The 22223-nt window shown below is 40.5% G+C and overlaps 1 protein-coding gene and 2 long non-coding RNA genes across 5 annotated transcripts in view; 1 reads left to right on the top strand and 2 right to left on the bottom strand.

Annotated features, from left to right (window-relative positions):
* VNN1 (vanin 1) overlaps positions 1 to 3348 on the bottom strand; it is a 19451-nt gene extending 16103 nt beyond the window's left edge. For 2 of the 3 annotated variants that reach the window (XR_008698342.1, XM_055535659.1), the window contains exons 1-2: positions 3136 to 3332; positions 1746 to 1876 (exon numbers count right to left, since the gene is read on the bottom strand). Coding sequence is in view for 2 of the 3 variants with exons in the window: in XM_055535659.1 (XP_055391634.1) it covers positions 1746 to 1876; positions 3136 to 3189 (185 nt within the window). In the remaining variant the exon portion in view is untranslated. Of the gene's footprint in view, positions 1 to 1745; positions 1877 to 3135 lie in introns of all 3 variants that reach the window. The other variant, XM_055535658.1, reaches the window with a different exon arrangement.
* The window catches only part of LOC129620028 (uncharacterized), a 21761-nt gene extending 6971 nt beyond the window's left edge, over positions 1 to 14790 (top strand). The window contains exons 2-3 of the long non-coding RNA XR_008698344.1: positions 13383 to 13513; positions 14655 to 14790. This is a non-coding gene — a long non-coding RNA (uncharacterized LOC129620028). The remainder of the gene's footprint in view (positions 1 to 13382; positions 13514 to 14654) is intronic.
* On the bottom strand, positions 11607 to 21580 carry LOC129620027 (uncharacterized). Its single transcript, XR_008698343.1, has 6 exons — positions 21087 to 21580; positions 17953 to 18188; positions 16077 to 16260; positions 15030 to 15235; positions 14505 to 14883; positions 11607 to 13546 (listed from the first exon to the last, which is right to left on the bottom strand). It is a non-coding gene; the product is annotated as an uncharacterized LOC129620027 (long non-coding RNA).
* Positions 21581 to 22223: the final 643 nt, after the last annotated feature.

A 22223-nucleotide genomic window follows, 5' to 3' on the forward strand; every position in this document is an offset into this window, starting at 1 on the left:
TCACCTAAGTACCAAGGTCATTAGCATGGCCCATGAACCCTTATACTATCAGGGCCCTCCAATCTGTCTGCCTTTCTGCCTCCATCTCCTACTTTTCTCCCACTTCTTCACATCATTTCAACCACACTAATTTGTTGCTGTTCCTAATATGCCAGACATGCACTCTGACCACGGAACCTTGGTATTTAGAAGTCCCTTGGCGTGGAAGGTTCTTTTCTCAGAAACCCATATGATTTCCTTCCTCACTTCCTTTAAGTTTTGCTTAGATACCACCATGAAGCCCTCTGGTGACATAAAAATTTAAACCTCATTGTTTCCACCATATTCATCTTTCCTGTTTTATTTTTTTCCTATAATATTTATTTCTACCCCATACTGTAGATAGGTTGACAGGTGATAGATAACTAAACAAATATCTTTTTTTTTTCTAATTTCAATTGGCTGTTTCCACACTTGAATATAAGCTCCAAAGGACAAAGATTTTTAATTCTTTTTGTCCACTCCACTGTCCAGAACTGTGCTTGGACATAATAGGTATTCAAAAACTGTGTTAAATAAAAGCAAGGACAGAGATGTCATTGGTTGATGGGAAAAAAGAAAGACTACCAAACTTCTTGAAATGGAACAAATGCAACATCCTGGTGGGAATTCTCAGAAGGCCCTAGGAAATTTGGTTCTAGGGAAAAGTCATTCAGAAAGAAAGAAAGGCAATTCCTAATGGAAGTGAGAATAGAAGGCTTGTCATTTAGAACTGAACCTTGAGCATGGGACATGGTTAAATAAGAAATAATTATGATGCGATGCCTTGCAATTAAAATAGTTTGTTAATATTAAGGTAAATAACATTGAACTTTGTAAAAAATCAAGGAGTCCCTATATGCATAGTTGTTAGTTTGTGTGGTTTTGAGAGCTTTTCCAAAAAAGGAATTCCTACAATTTTAGCAATAGTGCATTTGGAAATGTGAGTCAACTGACATGATTCTCTTAAATGTATAGTTCATATGTTTTCCTTTATATTATAAGTAATAGTGTACTTTTATCAGACTTCATATTTCTTTTTCTAGATTTGATTTAAACCACTTATACGGGACTTCCCTGGTGGTCCAGTGGTTAAGACTCCAGGTTCCCAATGCAAGGGGCCCAGGATCAATCCTTGGTCAGGGAACTTGATCCTGCATGTAGCAACTAAGCTCCAGAACAGCCATATAAATTTAAAAAATAAAATAACCACCAACACAATTCTGCTCTATCCACCTCCTAGGTCCTCATCTTAAGCTTTAAGAATTTCATATACATTCATGTTATCCAACTATCTTATTGATGAGAAAGGGAAAATTTTAATATTAAGCTGACATGTGACTCTGTTTCACTATTTTCTCACATTGTTTTAAAAGTACAGACCTACACAGGAAAGCAATTTTCTGCTCACTGGTATGGAGTCAGAAGAGTAGAGTTTGGATATGGTTCTTCCTCTAACCAAACACCCTGTGACCTTAAGTAAGTTATACTATCATCTCTCCAGATTCATTCCCTCAGTGGAAATTCACATTGGAATTAGATTCTGATGTCATCTTATAGCACTAACTTCATATTCACTTTCTTAATACACATATTTGTAGGAGATGAAAAATTATAAAACTATCCTGAAACTTACAGATGATAGTGAAGCTTATACAATGATCTACAAAGTTTTCTCAGATTAAGTTCATGTTCATGGTTAAATTCTCCATAATACATTTCTTTACCTGTCAGGATTATTACAAGGGATCCAGTTCACTTGAGGGTCTGGGATATCCTCCAAGTATGGGAAGATAGATTCCCTGGTGAAGTTAAAACCATAAATGCCATCTTCTGGGGTCACAATGATATGTGCACCCTGTTACAAATGAAGCAGAATCAATATATTGTTCAAATAAGCAAACAATAAAAGAGGAGGCCTGCAAGAGGACCTGAGTGGCTAAGAAACAAAATTTGCTTTTTTTTTTCATCTTATTCTTCTGTTTTTATATATTTATAATTTATTTTCTTTGCCCAACCACTTTCATTTCCTAATCCCACAGTTATCATTTCTATGTCACTTTTTCATCATTTCATAGCTGTTAATATTTTTCCAGGCTACGCACAGGCTTGCCACCTGCTGCAGTTGTTAACTATAAACCTAACTCTTCCCTGAATAAACCCCCTCCCTGACCTTTGGCCAGTTATCTTGCCTGAGTATGTAAGGATACTTATCACTCACTTTTCTGCTCCAGCCTTCCCCACCTCATACCCTACAAATGCAATCCCCATTTCTCAGAAAGGAGCTCTGATATGGTTATCTGAATGGTGCCAGGCCTAGAGGTACAACCTGAGCTCACCTGGGCAACTCTAGTGGAAGAATCACCCTGGAAGCTGCTGTGTGTGTGACCGTTAAGGAAGCAGTTGAAATAAAAGTGAAAAAAACCTCAGAATTCTTAATAACCTTTTAAATCCTTGTATGTACAAGAATGTAGGTTGATAAATACATGCTATATGTATACATTCATGACTCTCATCAGACTTTATATATCCCTTGTCTTTACCTGCTCTACGCATAATTTATTTCAACCACATTCATTCAAACCACACATGCAAACTTAACCCTTCATTCAATTCAAGAACTTACTAAGCACTAACATATGTACTTTTGTAATTAGTATGAAGTATATAATATACACTGGTAAGTAATTTGCAACTTAAGTTTGTGTTGGTGTTACAAACTAACCTACAAACTCTTAATAGCACAAAAGTAGCCAGTACTCTAAGAATAGCTATTAATTCCTGATCCATTTATCCTCCAACCCTCCACCTGTAACAGAAAAGAGCAACAAAATCAACAAAACAGTTGAATTCATAGCAAGTTCCTCTAAGATTTGTTGTCACCTAATAATAACCAAGTTGTGTTTTCCAAATGTTGCTCTCACTGTTAGGGAAGTATGTAATAATGTCTTTGCCCTAAAAACTAGGAGCAGGAAGGACTTTGATTGCAAAACAAGGTCTTGGCTACCTGAGACATATGTCATTCAAAGGTGTAATTGACCCTGACAGTGGTTCTATCAAACTAGGATGCCACCCTTTCTCTACATAGGAGCCAGAAGCACACTTGAGAAATGGTACCTGCTTTGATGCTGACGTCACTGCTCCCTCCAGAAGATCCAAATTCCAGTTCATTACTGCCAAGGCCTCTTCAGGAGACACTGGCACGAGGGTGGCATTAGGCAATATGACTGCATGCTCATAAACAGCTGCAATAAAGGTATCCAGGGAGCTGGCTCTGGAGACACAGAAAAACAAAACGGCCACATAGTTCAGCAACTGAGACATAATCATGCTGAAGTCCAGCGACTGCTGAAAAGCAGAGTAAGCGCTGTTATTTATAGAGAGAGAGAACACAGTGAATCACGTGGCTCCCAGAACTTAGTACTTTAAAAATAAGTGACAAAAGCTAGCTTCAAGAAAGCCTTGTGATTTTTACATCTCCAGACAAAGATGTGAACAGATCTTACATAACAAATGACCTTCTCTTCTTACAGGGCTCTGTGAGGATCAAATAAGAAAATGCATGTACTTTCCATCTGCTGGGGTTATCCTAACAAAGTACCATACACTAGGTGGTTTAAACAACAGAAATGTATTGTCTTGTGGTTTTGGGGGATAGATGTTTCAGAGGAAGGGATTAGCAAATTGGCTCCTCCTGAGGGCTGTGAGGGACAGATTTGTTCATGCCTCTTTCCATGTATTTAGCTGTCTCCTTTCTGTATGTCTTCACCCAATATTCTCTCTCTGGGCACGTCTGAGTCCCCCAGACTTTTACTTTTTTTACAAGGCCACCAGTCAATGGCTTTAGTGCCCATCCTACTCCAGTATGACATCATCTTAACTGATTACATCTGAAATGATCATATTTCCAAATAAACTCACATGCTGAGGTACAGAGGGTTAGAACTTAAACATAGGATATTTCTGGAGTTCATACATCTTAGAACTCAACACCTAGTAGTTTATGTAAATAATTTGAAGAATAAACAGCTTTTCAATTGTGAATTATTATTACTATCACCTTGTGAATATTTGAATTTCATATTTTGTTCACTTTCGTTTCCTCAAAATGGTGAAGACTCAGGACAAAGAGGAATATTCATTGTCTATATGACAAATCACTCCCCAAAAATAATGGCTTCTAAGAGCAAGCTTGTATGATCTCACATTTTCTGTGGGTCAGGAAACCTAAGGCAGCTTGGCTGGGTGCCTCTGTCCCACAATTACCAAAGTTTGACTGAGAAAAGAGTCAGTTCTAGATTCTAGGCTCACATGGCTCCAGGCAGGCCTCAGATCCACATTGGCTATGGCCCAACATGTTCCTTTCTGTGAAGGCCCCTGGTCACACTAAAAGGAAACTCACATGCTGGCATCCAGCTTCCCTCAAACCTAGGTAACAAGAGAACCCACCATCCAAGATAGAAGCCGCAGTCTTTAGTAATGTCATCTAGAAAGTGACAGCCCATCAATTTTGTTGTATTATATTCATTAGAAGTACGATGCAGGGAACCCAAAGCTGGTGCTCTGTGACAAGCTAGTGGGGTAGGATGGGGTAGGAGATGGGAAGGGGATTCAAGAGGGAGGGGACACATGTATACCTATGGTCAATTCATGTTGATATATAGCAAAAACCATCACAATATTGCAAAGCAATTATCCTCTAATTAAAAAGAAATGTAAAAAAACAAAAAAACAAAAACACCCAGTCAGTACACTTGTTGGGAGGGACTTACTTACCCAAGGGCATATATGAGGCACAGATTACTGTGGACCATCCTAGAGACTGCAAACCACACAAGTCGTAGAGGGTGAGTATAAAGAATGAGAGGGAGAATAAGAAGGTGATAGAGGGAGAGAGAAGAGGGGGGAAATAATATAAAATAGAAAAAAGCTTAGAAATTTTAATATGGAATTAGAAGGCAAATTTTAGTTGTGAATTAAGGAAAACTTTTTTTTTGATGTTTACAGAATTAATGCTTATGGTTATTTTAGTTTTAGATTTCACTTTGGATGGTGTTTTTATTTGTTCAGGTTGCAGAAGAGTATATATTATTATTTTTTTAAACTTCAGGACTATCGTAACTTTATTCTGTGACTGCCAAAGCAGCCAAGAGGTTGTGTTAACCAGTTCCTCTTAAGTCTGTAGCAAATACCAGCTCCCTCTGCTTGCTGATCTCCTTTGGGCTTTCCCTTCCCAGGTGGTCAGAAACACATGTACTTCAGTACTTCACAAGGGTGTTGACCCGAAACAGACTATGGGATATTTCTCCAGCAAAGACGGGTTTATTCAGGATCAGCAGAGAATTGCAATTCGGGATCTGCCACCATGGTGAGCAGGGCAAGAGAAAGAGAATGCTTTCATAGAGAGAAAAAGGAAGTTGAGAGGACTAGAGTTAACAAAGAGTCCCTGGTTTTTCCTTGGCTGAGTTCTTACCACAAACAGTCCTTGCCAGGAAAGGAGAGAGTGGTCTTCTTCCTCTATGGCTCTGCTGTTGTTACGGAGCATAAGAACTTCCCCTCTGGTCTCCCAACTCTATTTAATAGAGGTTTCCATTTATCCATTTTTTTCTCACAAGGAGATTGTAATCATTCCATATAAATTTATAAAGGAAGCTCTGAAAGAAAAGTTAAAACTGGAATGAGTCACCTAGAGATTTAAAAAATATACTTCTTTGATCTTATTCAAATTAAAATTTAAATAAGAATCTCCCATTGTGTTTCCAGTCTGATATAACTAGAACTTCAAAGTCCTCTCTCTCATTTTCTCAACCAAAAAAAAAAAAAAAAACCCACAGCTGAACAACTGAAAAGCAGCAACTTTTTTAGATATGCCAGAGAACTGAAATCAGCATACATCATTACCCGCAAAGTTAGAGAGACAGGCTTACCTGGAGTAGAAGTCCACTGAGGCAGGCAGTCCTGGTACAATCACTCCAGCTGTGTTTGCCAAATTACTGGACAGCCTTGCAAGATAAACACGAGGTCAGGGGGGCAGGGTTTGGAGGAGGTTTCAGTATTAGGAGGGTCCTCACGTTTTTATAACTTTTACTCCAGAATCCCAACCAGGTTCTCTGAGGGAATAATGAGGAAGTAAAACATCCTGTGCTGTTTCTTAAAGGAGGAGGAAAAATGCATCTACTTTGAAATACATCCAGAGCATTCTGTTCTTTTAACCAAACCTGTCTTCAATGGAAGAACTTCCCTAGTGGCTCAGACAGTAAAGCGTCTGCTTACAATGAGGGAGACCCGGCGTCGATCCCTGGGTCGGGAAGATCCTCTAGAAAAGGAAATGGCAGCCCACCCCAGCACTCTTGGCTGGAAAATCCCACGGACGGAGAAGCATGGTAGGCTACAGTCCATGGGGTCGCAAAGAGTCAGACACAACTGAGCGACTAAACTGAACTGAACTGAACCTTTCTGGGGGACAGTAAAACCCCATCTCTAATCCCCTTTAACCTGCCTGTCCCAACTAAAGGAGGAAAGAAAACAGCTGAGAAACACTTGTGAAGGTCAGAGCCCAGGGACACAATCCTACTAAAAGACAGAGATTTAATAGGGCTATTAAATAGCCCTATTTAAGCTGATGGATGGAATTCTATTGCAAGAACAACAAAAAATAAACAGATTTAATAGACAGAGGGCTAGATAACTCCTTCCCTTCCCCACATTTACTACTACATCAAGCTGGCAGTTCCAGCCTACCTGACACATACCATTTGGGAGAAATCTTTACGTGGATGATTATTGTTCTTGCAATAGAATTCCATCCATCAGCTTAAACTGGGACTGGTGACACCAGTAACCTCTCTTAGGCCTCAGTTAAATCTTCTGATCCCTAACATTACCTTAAAACTGGGTTTTCCTCTTGCTGTGTGTTGAGCCAGAAGATATAATCAACCTAAAGGGCAGAAGGAAGGATTTTTTTACTTGCAACAAATAAGAACACTGAGGATATTGCGAAATGGGGGAAGTTTTACACTAAGGGTACATTGGTATTCATGAAGGGCCTTGAGCAAAGAAGAATTCAGCGTAGGCTTAGGGCCAGTTGGCAGACTCCAGGCTCTAGTTGGCTGGAGTTAGGAGTGCTAAGTCACTTCAGTCATGTCCGACTCTTTGCGACCCCTTGGACTGCAGCCCTCCAGGCTCCTCTGTCCATGGAATTCTCCAGGCAAGAATACTGGAGTAGGTTGCCATTTCCTTCTCCAGGGGATCTTCCCAAACGAGGGATCAAACCCGTGTCTCTTTTGTCTCCTGCATTGGCAGGTAGGTTCTTTACCACTAGCACCAGGAGGGTCATCATCTCTTCTTAGATTCCAGTCAGCCTGGTGGTTGAGTGAGTAAGTCCTCAGTAGGTGTTTGGATCCTACAAAACAGCTCAAGAATGTGCTTCAGACTGATCTTTACCTTCGGAATTGAACTGGGAGTCTTTACAACTGATATATTGTCTCCAATACAGTCAAGTCCTATTTCTGGCCTCGATATAGCTGTCTGTTTTTTAATTTTTTTTTAATTGGAATATAATCTTTATAATGTTGTGTTAGTTTGTACTATACAATGAAGTAAATTGAAGTAGCCATATGCACACATATGTCCCCTCCCTCTTGGACCTTCCTTTCACCCCATCCCCATCCGACCCCTAGGTCATCACAGAGCTCTGAACTGAGCTTCCAGTGCTTTACAGCAGCACACACAGCATTGCATGTATGTCAATCCCAGTCTCCTGGTTTGATCTCAGAGGTTCCTTTAAAAAAAAAAATCTTTAATTTTTTTGTTCCCTTAAAATCATTCTCTATGGAGACCTCTTCTGCAAAGACAAGCATTGTGGCCAGGCTTAAATCACAAAATGGTATAGGTCTAAACTGGCTTCTCTCATGTTAAGAAAGCCATGTCTGATTCTTTTCCTCTGGGAGGCCCCCCTATCCTATCTGTCTACAGGTACACAAAGGAAACAATGAATGTGGCAGTTTAAGGGATTAGACTAATTCTTGTCCCAGCACTGCCACTAGCTTGCTGTGGGACCTCGGAGAGTTCATTTCCCTTATCAGCGATCTTCTCAGTTGATCCAGCTAATCTAGTTGATCTAGCTGATCCAGCTAATTGCAGTTCAGTTCAATTCAGTTCAGTCGCTCAGTCCTGTCCGACTCTTTGCCACCCCATGAACTGCAGCACGCCAGGCCTTCCTGTCATCACCAACTCCTGGAATTCACTCAAACTGATGTCCATTGAGTCGGTGATGCCATCCAGTCATCTCATCCTCTGTCGTCGTCTTCTCCTCCTGCCCCCAATCCCTCCCAGCATCAGGGTCTTTTCCAATGAGTCAACTCATTGGAATGAGTCACCAATTCGCATCAGGTGGCCAAAGTATTGGAGTTTCAGCTTTAGCATCAGCCCTTCCAATGAACACCCAGTCCATTCTGAAGGAGATCAGCCCTGGGTGTTCATTGCCCATGTGTAGAGTCTTCTCTTGTGTTGTTGGAAGAGGGTGTTTGCTATGACCAGTGCGTTCTATTGGCAAAACTCTATTAGCCTTTGCCCTGCTTCATTCCGTGTTCCAAGGCCAAATTTGCCTGTTACTCCAGGTGTGTCTTGACTTCCTACTTTGCATTCCAGTCCCCTATAATGAAAAGGACATCTTTTTTGGGTGTTAGTTCTAGAAGGTCTTGTAGGTCTTCATAGAACCGTTCAACTTCAGCTTCTTCAGCGTTACTGGTTGGTGCATAGGCTTGGATTACTGTGCTATTGAATGGTTTGCCTTGGAAACAAACAGAGATCATTCTGTTGTTTTTGAGATTGCATCCAAGTACTGCACTTCGGACTCTTTTGTTGACCACGATGGGTACTCAGTTTCTTCTAAGGGATCCCTGCCCACAGTAGTAGATATAATGGTCGTCTGAGTTAAATTCACCCGTTCCAGTCCATTTTAGTTCGCTGATTCCTAGAATGTCGACGTTCACTCTTGCCACTCCTGTTTGACCACTTCCAATTTGCCTTGATTCATGGACCTGACATTCCAGGTTCCTATGCAATATTGCTCTAGTCACATCCACAACTGGGTATTGTTTTTGCTTTGGCTTCATCCCTTCATTCTTTCTGGAGTTATTTCTCCACTAATCACCAGTAGCATATTGGGCACCTACCGACCTGGGGAATTCCTCTTTCAGTGTCCTATCTTTTTGCCTTTTCATACTGTTTATGGGGTTCTCAAGGCAAGAATACTGAAGTGGTTTGCCATTCCCTTCTCCAGTGGACCATATTCCGTCAGACCTCTCCACCATGACCTGCCCGTCTTGGGTGGCCCCACAGGGCATGGCTTAGTTTCATTGAGTTAGACAAGGCTATGGTCAATGTGATCTACTACTGCTACTGCTAAGGCGCTTCAGTCATGTCCAACTCTGTGTGACCCCATAGACGGCAGCCCACCAGGCTCCCCTGTCCCTGGGATTCTCCAGGCAAGAACGCTGGAGTGGGTTGCCATTTCCTTCTCCAATGCATGAAAGTGAAAAGTGAAAGTGAAGTCACTCAGTTGTGTCCGACTCTTTGCAACCCCACAGACTGCAGCCCACCAGGCTCCTCCGCCCATGGGATTTTCCAGGCAAGAGTACTGGAGTGGGGTGCCATTGTCTTCTCCACCATGTGATCAGATTGGCTAATTTAAGGGAGGTCAACAAAATGCTGATCTCACAGGGTGACCTTGTGGATGAGATAAGATGAGCATCTGAGAACACCTGGGTGTATACCTATGCACACGTGTTTTATGTGCAATATCATGACTTATAATAAGAAATATATATTTGAACTTTATCCTCATAGAGAAATGTCTCAGGCTACAGGTCATGGGACTGCAAAGCGACTAAGCAACAGAGCGAATAACACTTGACATTTTTTCCTCCACAGAGCATTTGAAATCCTTGGAATTTTTTGTGATAAAAAAAAAAAAGGTGTCTTTTGTTTTTTTAATAAAGTGACTTTTGGAAAATATTAAGGCTGAGAGCTGGTTGATAGGAGAACCAACCAAGTGTTTAGAAGCTTGGAACTTTCAGTCCCAATCCCCTGAACTCCAGAGAAGGAAGAAGAGCTAAGAATTGTGTTTAGTCACCTATGGTCAATAGTTTAATCAGTCATACCTATGTCATGATGAGGTTCAGAGAGCTTTCTGGTTTGTAAATGGGAAGACATGTGGGAAGACTCTCATGCTCCAGAGGACAGAGAAGTTAGACTTCCTTTTCCCATACCTCACCCTTTGCACCTCTTCCATCTGGCTGTTCTTGAGTAACATCCTTTTGTCATAAACTGGTAATCAAGTAAGTAAACTGTTGCTCCGAGTTCTGTGAGCACTCTGGGAAACACATCACACCTAAGGAGAAGGTCCATGAAACTTCTAATCTATAGCCAGCTGGTCAGAAGGACAGGAGACGACTGGGTCCACAACCAGAGTCTGACATGGGTAGAAGGGGACGACTAGGTCCACAGCCAGAGTCTGACATGGGTAGAAGGCAGTCTTGTGGCATCCAATGCCACCTGCAATTAGATGAGGTCAGAATTGCATCTAACTGTTGGACTCCCAGCTTGTGTTGGAAAATTTCTTGATGGTGTGGGGGGAAAATTCACACATCAAAATCAGGTGTCAGAATCATAGCTGGTAATCAGAAGCGGTATTAGAGTCAGAATTCTAGTGTGTGTGATAAAAGATTAGATCTCTGTTTCTCTACAGTTTCTAAGTCTACTATGGGTCTCAATCACTCAGTTGCAGGGACTCTGTGAGCCTATGGACTGTAGCCTTCCAGGGTCCTCTGTCCATGGGATTGTACAAGCAAGAATACTGGAGTAAGTTGTCATTCCCTTCTCCAGGGGATCTTCCTGGACCAGGGATTGAACCCACATCTCTTGTGTCTCTTGCATTGGCAAGCAGATTCTTTACCACTTAGCCTCACCTGGGAAGTCCTCTAAGTATATGCACCTACATATTAATATTTAATGGCTAGAACACTGTCAATCTCCTATTGACATTAATCTAATTGATAAAGTTGTTTATATTGTAAGACTATATATGTTTACCATAGGACTTAATAAGCCTTTTTTTTTTTTTTAAAGATCGTCTGTAATCATTATTATATGACTTGAACTGACTCTGATGAAAAAAAATTTTTTTTCCTTCCAGTGAATTATATACTTTGCTGCCTCAGAAACACTAGCTGAAGCCATAAGAGTGGCTTCACTTTCCAAAGTAAGAATTTCAATGAGGAAGACACAGCTGTGAGGGCTGAGTCTAGCAAGGTCCTTATTAATAAGTCATGGTAAATAAAATGAGAATTGGGGAGGAGAAGGGGGAGAGACAAAAATAGAGCTCAAAGAAATAAAAGACATGGGATGTTGAAAGATAAGGGCCAAAACAACATGGGATATAATAAGAGGGACAGTAGGTTGTTTAGTCACGGTAAGAGCTGAGAACACCCATGGGATGCAGCGATTCTGTAGTTCCTGGGACTAGAGAAGGGGCAGAGGTTGGCTATATAAGATGTAAGGGGTGAGGGGTGGTGAGCAAGCTGGGGCCACTAGACACCAATGCAAGCGCCAAACAACTGTCTAGAAGAGAGAGAAGAAGACTGGAAAGAACCAACACAAGGCCCTCATGGGGAAAAAGCCCACATCCTGCACAAACAGAGGAGTCCAGAGTACAGGTTCCATCCTAGCCCCTGGAGAGAGATTCCAGGCATGATGGAAACAGAGAGACCAAAGGCATTTTCTGCTGCCTAGAATGTCTCCAGCTTCCTGGAACTGGATTGAATTAAATCAAGTGGAAATAAACACTTGGGAAAAATCTAGAAAAGCGGTTGTCATATGTTTTAGGGGAGGGGAAATGTGTCCCCAAACTCGGAGTGATCCTCAGCCTCTCCCACACATCCTAGAGAGCTCTCTTCTCTCAGATATGTGTATCTCTTCCCAGAGTTAATAAGTAACCAACCAGGAAAAGGACTCAGGATGCCAGGGTCAAAGGGCTGAAGGTAACTGGGAAAAAGGTGACAGGGTGGCCTTTTCTAGGGAAGATCCTGTCTAGCACAGGCTGCAACAAATTCCAGAGGATGAGAGGGTTTAACCAGGATTGGGTGCATTCTAAGAGAATAATTTCAGAAGGAAACAGTGCATGTTCTGAAGTAGATCATTTATTCATTTATCTCTTCTTAAATTTCCATTCATAAGTATCTAACTTCCATAAAAATATTCCATAAAAGTAGAATAAAGAGATAATGGAACAATTTCAATTTGTTAAAAAGTTATTTAAAAGATACCCTTGTTTTTAACTTTCTGTATCCTAACTGACTAGGACCAAATACCCTCCACATTCTCCACACTAACCCTGTGCATTTACAAATGAGAGATACAGTATTTGCATACGTTAGAGCAGTTACCACACAAGGACTCTTCGTGGCTCTCCTCCCATAGATAAATGTTGCACCATACAAGGACATAGTGACACATACTTAAGTGCACCCACACAGAAGATGACTGCAACTCCCAGAGTGAGTATGTAAAGTGTGGGCACTCATTCATTTCTTTTTAAATCTAGTCATGACACATCTAAATAGATACTACAGGCTGGGCTCTCTCTTTTTACCCCCGCCCCCACCCCCTTGCCAGGCTAATCCTGAGAGGATGGCAGTGAATGGGGATCACGGTAGTTACCCGGGGCCCTGCCCTAAGCATGGAGGATCCCTCTCAAACATTCTTCCATAAAGGGCTAGAACCAAGATAGGCAAAGGGGCTTCGCCTTGGCTCTGCAGACATCCCTCTCTTGAAACCTAATCAAAGAAAGCAAAGCATTAACTTCAGTGCAGATTTGGTTTCCAGTCCAGAGGCCTTCTCTGACAATGTCACTCTAAAAGCAGCATGAAGTAATCAAAAGCCCACAGACTTTGGAATCAGAAGCTCCCTGTTTAAGATCTACGTATCTAGTAATATCAGAAGGACTTTGGATGAACATGCAGTAAATAAATCTACTGCCCTGGTGATCTATGCAAATAAAGAAAACATTAGTTGCTGGCTATCATTGGCAATCAATATTTTTATTTTAATTCCTCCATAATTTTGTTTCTTTTATTCTCAAAATCATATTTATGTAAGAAAATAAAACCCCAAATTCTCCATCACAGCCTAAAGACAGTCTAGAACTACAACTTGTCTTCATATCATAGTGTCTTTGTATAAGTTGTTTATATTAGGTGAACCTCAGTGTTACAATGCTGTCTCATTATTTCAAATTTTCATTATGTCAGTCTACTCCATCTGTTCAAAGGAATTTATCCTCCTGAAAATCCTCTACCTCACAGTGTCTTTCAGGGGCAAGCTGACTCCCACTGAGAACGATCTGTGCAAAAATATAACTTGTTCCAAATGTGCCACTGAGGAAATCTTCAAACTTGGTAAAAGCTGACCCCACAGGCTCACCACAGGTTTCCAGGTCAGGGGTTTGACATTTCAGTAATATGCATACCTAGGTAGGAAAAGAAAAGAGAAGTGGTTGGAAATCTTGGAAATGTTTTCACAGCTTAAAATACAATTTCAAAGAATAGAAGAACACTCTTTAGCTTGCCTCCTAAGTGCTTTCTTCCCCAATTGCAGCTCATAATCTGTTAGCCAACCCTAACATTAATTTAGTGAGTCAAAATTAGCCCTTTTCTTTCAATGCAGCAAAATGGAATAGACTGCAGCTAAGTCGTTTCAGTCATGTCTGACTCTTTGTGACCCCATAGACGGCAGCCCACCAGGCTCCTCTGCCCCTGGGCTTCTCCAGGCAAGAATACTGGAGTGGGTTGCCATTTCCTTCTCCAATGCATGAAAGTGAAAAGTGAAAGTGAAGTCGCTCAGTCGTGTCCAACTCTTAGCGACCCCATGGACTGTAGCCTGCCAGGTTCCTCCGTCCATGGCATTTTCCAGGCAAGAGTACTGGAGTGGGTTGCCATTTCCTTCTCTAATGGAGTAGACTAGAACTTTCAAAAACAGAATGTGTTGTATATAATCATAGCCATGTATAATTTTTGTTTGAATTATTTTATAAAATGTTTGTTTCACTAAGTATCTTTTTGAGATATGTCTTGATGGCACTGGGTTGTGATGTGCAATGGACTTCTTGCTCTGGACTCAAGTTGAAAACAGTTTGCAAAACACAGCCCTAAAGTAACCTAAGAGAAAAAGAAAATATATGGGGATTGTAGCTTTTTAAACTTTAACCCTGTCAGCTGAGAACTAATCAATCTGTTTTATGGTTTTATCTTGCAGCTCTAATTCTGTACTTGCCAAGACTAAACAAAGCATTCTAGGGAGAAAAGTTCAATGACAAATATAACACTATTCCAATTAACTGAATCCAGCACAATTCTTAAAGAAATGCAGTGATGACCTAGAAGACAAACTAGGAACAAAGCCATTCTTACATACTTGAATGTTTCTACCTGTAAGTAGTATTGGCTTTCTATTGCATGCTGTCCGTCAAAAGCACCAAGTTCATATACTTCATCAGTTCATTTCTCAGACATCTCGTAAGTTAAGCAACAGCACAGGTCTTTCTGACAAACTGTGTAATTTCCTGTGTTTCTCTTAAGCTTGGTGAAGATGAACTCATCAAAATAAATCATCCTTGGAAAATTCAACTGCTCAAATGAGATGGCTTGACACCTCTAGCGTAAGCACTCCAGTCAGCAGCTGCAGGGTAACTGGGTTCTCGTCAAGGTCGAGACTTCGATTCTGAGAGCATCAGCTGGACACTCTCTGTCTCTGTTTCCACGTTCTAGTGATACACCTTGACAGCCTCCAGTGCGTAGATTTCACTGCCTATGGGTTACATGAAGAAACATGAATACTGGTTTCAAATTTTGCATGGTCACAAACTAATAGAATCATTTCATAAGAAATGAAATATAAAGTTATGAAAGCATAAGGATTTTCAAGATAAGGAAGAAAATACCTATTATACTGACCTGAGTTCAATTTGAATCTGTGTCCTCCATAAGAGTCTGCTTACACTGAAACTATCATTTGACTTGGATGGCTTTTTTTATTTTTTTAACTTAAGCTCCCCTTTCTTTAGCCAACTTGACAACAAACCAAAAAGTTTCTCAGACATGAAGAACAATTTTAAGTATCCACCAACCTATCTAATTTGTTTGTGTTTGAGATTCTTCACCTGGATCAACAAACAACAAAACAATTAGGAGAGGAGCCTTCCCTTAAACATGGATTTTTCAAGGATAAACTCTAAAAACCTGATTAAGTCTAAAGTGATTTTATCACCCCAACAGCAAGATTTATTTCAATATTACTAATGGATGGTGGCTGCAACTTTCTTTAACTCTGCCATTGCTTTTTTTATGTGCCTTGAATTCTCTCTAACTCCAATTTCCCCTCATGTGAAATTGACAATATACTCTTTGCTTCCTTCTTTATTCCCAGGAATAATGTTCTTTAAATAATGTTGGTATAGAAACCCATGGTCTTATTAATTTTGTGACATTAAAGTTAATAAAAGAATCATTAAAGAACTTTTCTGGTGGTACAGTGGGTAAGAATCCACCTGCCAAAGCAGGGGACACAGGTTTGATCCCTGGTCTGGGAAGATTACACATGCCTCAGAGCAACCAAACGCTTGCACCACAACTACTGAAGCCCACACGCCCCACAAGAGAAGCCACTGCAATGAGGAGCTTGTGCACCCCAAGGAAGAGTAACCCCTGCTTGCAGCAACTAGAGAAAGCCTGCTCACAGCAAGGAAGACCCAGGCCAATCAAAAATAATTAATTAATTAATTAATTGGTGGGGGGGGAAGAACCATTAAAGAAATGCATGGCTTGAAAATGGTGCCCCAAGACTGTGGTTGCCCTTTGAGGCAGGACTGGAGGGGGAGGTACCGGTCATGTGCACCTGGTGTTGTGGGTAATGGTAGCAAGCAGGTTGACTTTCAGGGATCAGGCCCATGCTGAATGGAAGGGAGAATGGAAGGGCCCACACTGAGAGGAGGGGCAGTGTACCTTACAGGCCTTGGGGTAGAGGATGCTGTCAAGCTGAAACTCTTCCACCACCACCACAGCCAGGTCATGAGAGAAAATGTCAAAACAAGTGAAAATGCCCAATGTCCCAGAGGGAGTGTTGAGAGTCACATGTTCTGAATCCTCGGGAAAATCAAACTGAACTTCAGGTGCAAAAAAGATTGAACTGTTAATGAAAAGCAAAGAAGGGGAAGATTCGTAAGAAAACTGGCAAATAAAAGTGATTAATATTTGCAAAATCTCTTCTTGCATGTATTTTAGTGTGCATATTTAAAAACATTACACATAAATTAGTGTAAATTATATCCAGTATACCACTGTCCTGTAAGTTTTCTTACAGGCCCTTCAGCTTGTCCCCTGGACTCGATTGATATCCTGGCTGCATAGACCACACTCTCAGGCATCATTCTGAGAGCCGCCCATGACCTTGGAGGCCACGACCCCAATCTACCTTGCTAATGAAGGCGTCGCTCCTCCCACAGCCACGTCCCTGGGAGATCTCATCCCCTCTCAACCCCACCTCCATCAGCCCTGCCCCTATCTCACCCCACCCCTCACTGGTCCGACCACCAAAAAACCCCCGAAACACTTCATTTTTCTCACAACCCATGAATCAACCAATGAGATCATATCTACAAATGATATTTAAAAGATGAATATTTGTCTTAAAGTCATTTGAAATTTCAAACCTCACAAATTTCTGATGGTTTTCCACTCAATTCTTTAAGTACTAATATCACGGCTCATGTGAAGTTTCAGTTCAGTTCAGTTCCCTCACTTCAGTCATATCCGACTCTTTGTGACCCCATGAATCGCAGCACGCCAGGCCTCCCTGTCCATCACCATCTCCAATAATTCACTCACACTCACGTCCATCGAATCAGTGATGCCATCCAGCCATCTCATCCTCTGTCATCCCCTTTTCCTCCTGCCCCCAATCCCTCCCAGCATCAGAGTCTTTTCCAATGAGTCAACTCTTCGCATGAGGTGGCCAAAGTACTGGAGTTTCAGCTTTAGCATCAGTCCTTCCAAAGAACACCCAGGACTGATCTCCTTTAGAATGGACTGGTTGGATCTTCTTGCAGTCCAAGGGACTCTCAAGAGTCTTCTCCAACATCACAGTTCAAAAGCATCAATTCTTCGGCACTCAGCCTTCTTCACAGTCCAACTCTCACATCCATACATGACTACTGGAAAAACCATAGCCTTGACTAGACAGATTTTTGTTGGCAAAGTAATGTCTCTGCTTTTGAATATGCCATTTAGGTTGGTCATAACTTTCCTTCCAAGGAGTAAGCATCTTTTAATTTCATGGCTGCAATCACCATCTGCAGTGATTTTGGAACCCAAAAAAATAAAGTCTGACACTGTTTCCACTGTTTCCCAATCTATTTCCCATGAAGTGATGGGACCAGATGCCATGATCTTCGTTTTCTGAATGTTGAGCTTTAAGCCAACTTTTTCACTCTCCTCTTTTACTTTCATCAGGAAACTTTTTAGGTCCTCTTCACTTTCTGCCATAAGGGTGGTGTCATCTGCATATCTGAGGTTACTGCTATTTCTCCTGGCAATCTTGATTCCAGCTTGTGCTTCATCCAGCCCAGCATTTTTCATGATGTACTCTGCATAGAAGTTAAATAAGCAGGGTGACAATATACAGCCATGACATACTCCTTTTCCTATTTGGAACCAGTCCCGTGGAGTAGGAAATAACAATCCACTCCAGTATTCTTGCCTGGAGAATCCCATGGACCGAGGAGGCTGGCAGGCTACAGTCCGTGGGGTTGCAAAGAGTCAGAAAGGACTGATCGACTGAGCACACACATGCAATACAATCTTCTTCTTTATGAAAACTAACCTATTCTAGTTGCCAGATTCACAACAGCAGTGCAAGACCGAAGCACAGAATGGGTAGAAGAGGAAGAGGAGAAAGAAGAGAAGCAACATATTTTCTTATGAAGTTCTCCCAGGAAGACAAATGAAGGGCTTTTCTAATGGAGAGAATCTTTTCCATAATGCAAGCCACGTTCATACTAGGAGGCAGTAAATAGTTGGTCCCAGGCCGATCATCCTCCAGAAATGCAGCTTTAGGTACTAGAAATATTTTTTAAAAGGAAGGAAAAGAAAAGGAAAAAAAGATTTCACCCTTTTGTCTGTGTCCTTACATGTCAAGGTAGCATAATAGCTTCCCTTCTACCTTAGAGGGCCCTTGTGTGAAACCCTGGGATAAATGCATACTATGAAATTGCTTTTCAAAGTAATGCCCAGACCTTCCAGATTGGGGATGTTTATCCTAGAAGTAAAAAAGGGTTGAGGTGAGTAAATAGGTAAGACTACAGCTGGCTTCAGATACTTAAAAGACTCTAATTTGAAGATAAGTCACATATTTGAACATGCTATAGAGGCAGTATGGACACCAAAGGAAGTTATGAGAGATTTCAGTGGAAAATAAGATCCAGATTTCTGCAACTAGAATGTGCTAAGAAGTGGATTTACTAGTCATGGAGATTTCAAGTAGAAGACGATGCTTCCAGGCACTCAGAGTCCGTTCTGTTAGCACGACTCAGTGGAAATGGCCATGTTTGAATTTCAGCGAGGCTAATTACCAATTGTGAGACCTTAAGACCCCTTCTTTTCCTCATATTTAAAGTGGGAGATACTTCCCTGGTGGTGTAGTGGCTAAGATTTTGTGCTGCTGAGGCAGGTGCCCAGGGGTTCAATCCCTGGTCAGGGGACTAGATCCCACATGCCCCAACTAAAGATCCCACATGCTGCAACGAAGATTGCAGATCATGTGTACTGCAAGTAAGATCTGGTGCAGCCAAATAAATAAAAATAATAAAAATAAATGTATATTTTTAAAAAATGAATAAGTAAATAAAAAGGGAATAGTTACACCTGCTACTTAAATTGAATAAGACAATGTGCTTAGTGTACCAAGTGCAGATTAAGGAACCGAGTAGGTGCTCAATAAATAAATAAATCATGGCCATTATAGACTTTGTAACAAAAAGAAGACCGCCCAGGGACACTGATGACTTGATTCCTTGTAGAGGCCATTCAGACTCTTCATGGTTTCTCAATCCCCCTACAATTGATATTGAACTAATCTTTGAATAGAAAAGACAGATTTATGACTATTATTTCAGACCATTTCTTTTCTCTTGCCTTCAGGAAAAACAGAATAATACTGTCAATGTGCATATTCATTAAGGAAGGCCTTAATAAAACTATTATATATTTTATTTTGGTTTTCTTTTTTTGGCTAAATAATTAGGGCACTTTATGTTTCCTATTAGTTCCCCATGGGGAAAGCTCCAGGAAGCAAGAGATGTGTCAGTATTCTAAATAATAGTATTTAAATACACAAGGATGACTATATGGACTTGAATTATCCCTTTTAGAGATGAGTGTGACTAGGGAAGAAATGGTGGCTTTCTTTACCAATATTAGCATTTTCTTAAATACTGGATTTTTTCTTTCTACAACACAGAGCTGAAAGCTTGCCATTTGAATGTCTGAAAGACTCAATAATATTAAAGTTTCATCTGTCACCTACTTTCCTTACCTAAAATACTTCTTCAGAGACTAATTAATCAGGCTTTAGGACATCTTTCCCCTAGGAAAGCCAGTTTTGCCAGCCCAGGCAAATAGAGTGTATTTCAGTCTAAGCCTCTTGAGTTATTGCAAATAATGAGTCCTTCCTGCTCTGGGAAAAGCCCCATAAGCAAGCAAACACTGAGTCATAATTACGTGGTTACTGTAAACACAGACTGTGCAACATTTTGAGAATATTTTTCCAAAGGTGAAAATCCCAGGGTGAGACCTGACTCACATACAACAGCTCTTATGTTGCAACATTGGACTTGACTTTCCAATTAATTTCAAATGGTCAGAATTATTAAAGAAGTTTCTCTTTTTGTGCACTTGATAATAGCTTTAAGCAGATGCCTATAAATTTAAAAATTAGCACATTAAATAACTTTTTAATGCATTGATTTTGTCATCATGTATGATCTATTTTAAAAAGTAAGTACCCCTAAAATGATTTATTTTCATAATCTTTCTTATATTTTATGCAGATTTTCTTCCAGAAAGTTATGCTTAAACTACAGCTATAAACAATTGCTACACTTTCTTGAAGGACAAGAAAGCAAAATTTCAGATCCAGCTCCTGTTTAAAAAAAAAAAGTAACACTTTTTTTTTTTAAGTAATAATTAGCACTCAAGAGGGCACCATACTGTATAGATTCTATGTATTATTTCACTTTACATTCATTTTGTGGGGGTGGGGTGAGGTCAGGGGAGGGATTTGGCCATGCTGCATGGCTTATGGAATCTTAGTCCCTCAATCAGTGATTGGGGAGGGCCCCAGAGGGCCAATCAGGCCCTCGGTAGTGAAAGTTCAGAGTCCTAATCATTGGACCACCAGGAAATTCCCTACACATACATCTACTCTGTAAAGTGAAGTAGGAAAGGAAATTATATTATCTCTATTTCACTTCAGGAGTTTAGGTTTTCTGTCCTGCATCACTCAGCCAAGAGGTGGTAGGATATAGTCTCAGAAAAAATACCTCGTTCTCAAGCCCTGTGCAATTTCCACTCAGCATACCGATGACATTGCATGCCGATATCAAAGCCCTTTGCAACATAAATACATTCATCTTTTTACCATTCCTGCAAAGGAGGCAGGTATTCATGGGTGAACCCTTAGATTTCACAACTTTCTCACTTTGTTGAAAACCAGTTAATCACATCTATTGTAAAACTTGTGTGTACACATATTATTCATCCATAAATAACCAACCAGACATCATCACAAATCATTTACCAAACAGGAGACATGCCAGATGGTGCACAATATGAAGAATTAGAGAAGTTAAAGTCCGATGCCACAGACTTTGTCAGCAACAATACTAGTCAAGCTTACTAAATTTGCTATGTTACAATATCACAAATTTTTGTTTAAAGATCAAAAGGTAATGACTTTACCTCTGGGGTTTCTACATGGAATCCAGTTTGCTTCAGGGTCTGGTAGATCCTCCAGATAGGGATAAATGGTCTCCTTTGTGAAGACCCAGCCATAAATTCCATCTTCTGGGGTCACAATGATATGTGCATCCTGCTCAAAACAAGTAAAGGAGAAAAAAAATTTCTACTGAAGTCGAAACGCTCACATTCTTATGAAGTTTCAGATTTTCTTTCCAATGTCCCAGTCAGTGTGCCTGGCTGCCAGTTTAAGTGCTTTCTCTAAAACATCTATATTCTTGTTCATCAGGAGCAAAGCTTCTTCTTTTAGCACAGGTGTTTCTGTTCTGTTTGGTAATATAACAGCATGATCAAACACTGAAGCAAGAAAAGTGTCCAGTGCACCAACTCTCAGGATAAAGAGCACCAAAATAGCCACATATTTTGGAAAATATGATATAATCATAGATAAAATTTAGTGCACTTTGTTAAACTCATTCTTGTACTTTGTATCACTGGAAGAGCTTTTATGTTAAAGACCTGACTATCTGCTACCACTATTTATACTATCTAAGGAATAGATTATACAACACAGTGTTGAGAAAGAATATTGTGCAAGAAGTACATAATTGGATTGACTCTAGTGCATGATGCTACCGTTGGCACTGTTAAGAGGTCCACACAAATATAGAATTGGAAGCAGTGAGCCAAGCAGATGAGTCCACCCCATTCCAAAACACACTTGGGGTTGAACTCTTTTCTTTTAATAAAATATTTTATTAAACTATTTCAATATTTTCAATCAAAATATTTTATTAAATGGCTCAATATTTCCATTAATAGGACCAATGTGGAATCACTGTAGTAGGAACTACCATAGCAACAATTCGTGAAAACTTGCATAGTTAGCTGTGACAGACAAAACAGAGTCTAAGGCAAGCCTCAGTTTTAATAGAGCTCCCAAAATAACAGGAGAGAGCATTTGCATACATGCTAATGACTGAACTCAATGTTTATGACCAGTGGCCCTAAGTGCTTGCACCATAAGAAGCTATCAGCAGAAACCACAGTTGACAGTTTCTCTTGGAAAGCCTGACTAATAGTCTGAAACATTGGAACTTAACCTGAACACTGTGTAAAACATAGATGACAACATGGTCA

The sequence above is a fragment of the Bubalus kerabau genome, chromosome 9 (assembly GCF_029407905.1).
Source record: "Bubalus kerabau isolate K-KA32 ecotype Philippines breed swamp buffalo chromosome 9, PCC_UOA_SB_1v2, whole genome shotgun sequence".
Taxonomy (NCBI): Eukaryota; Metazoa; Chordata; class Mammalia; order Artiodactyla; family Bovidae; genus Bubalus; species Bubalus kerabau.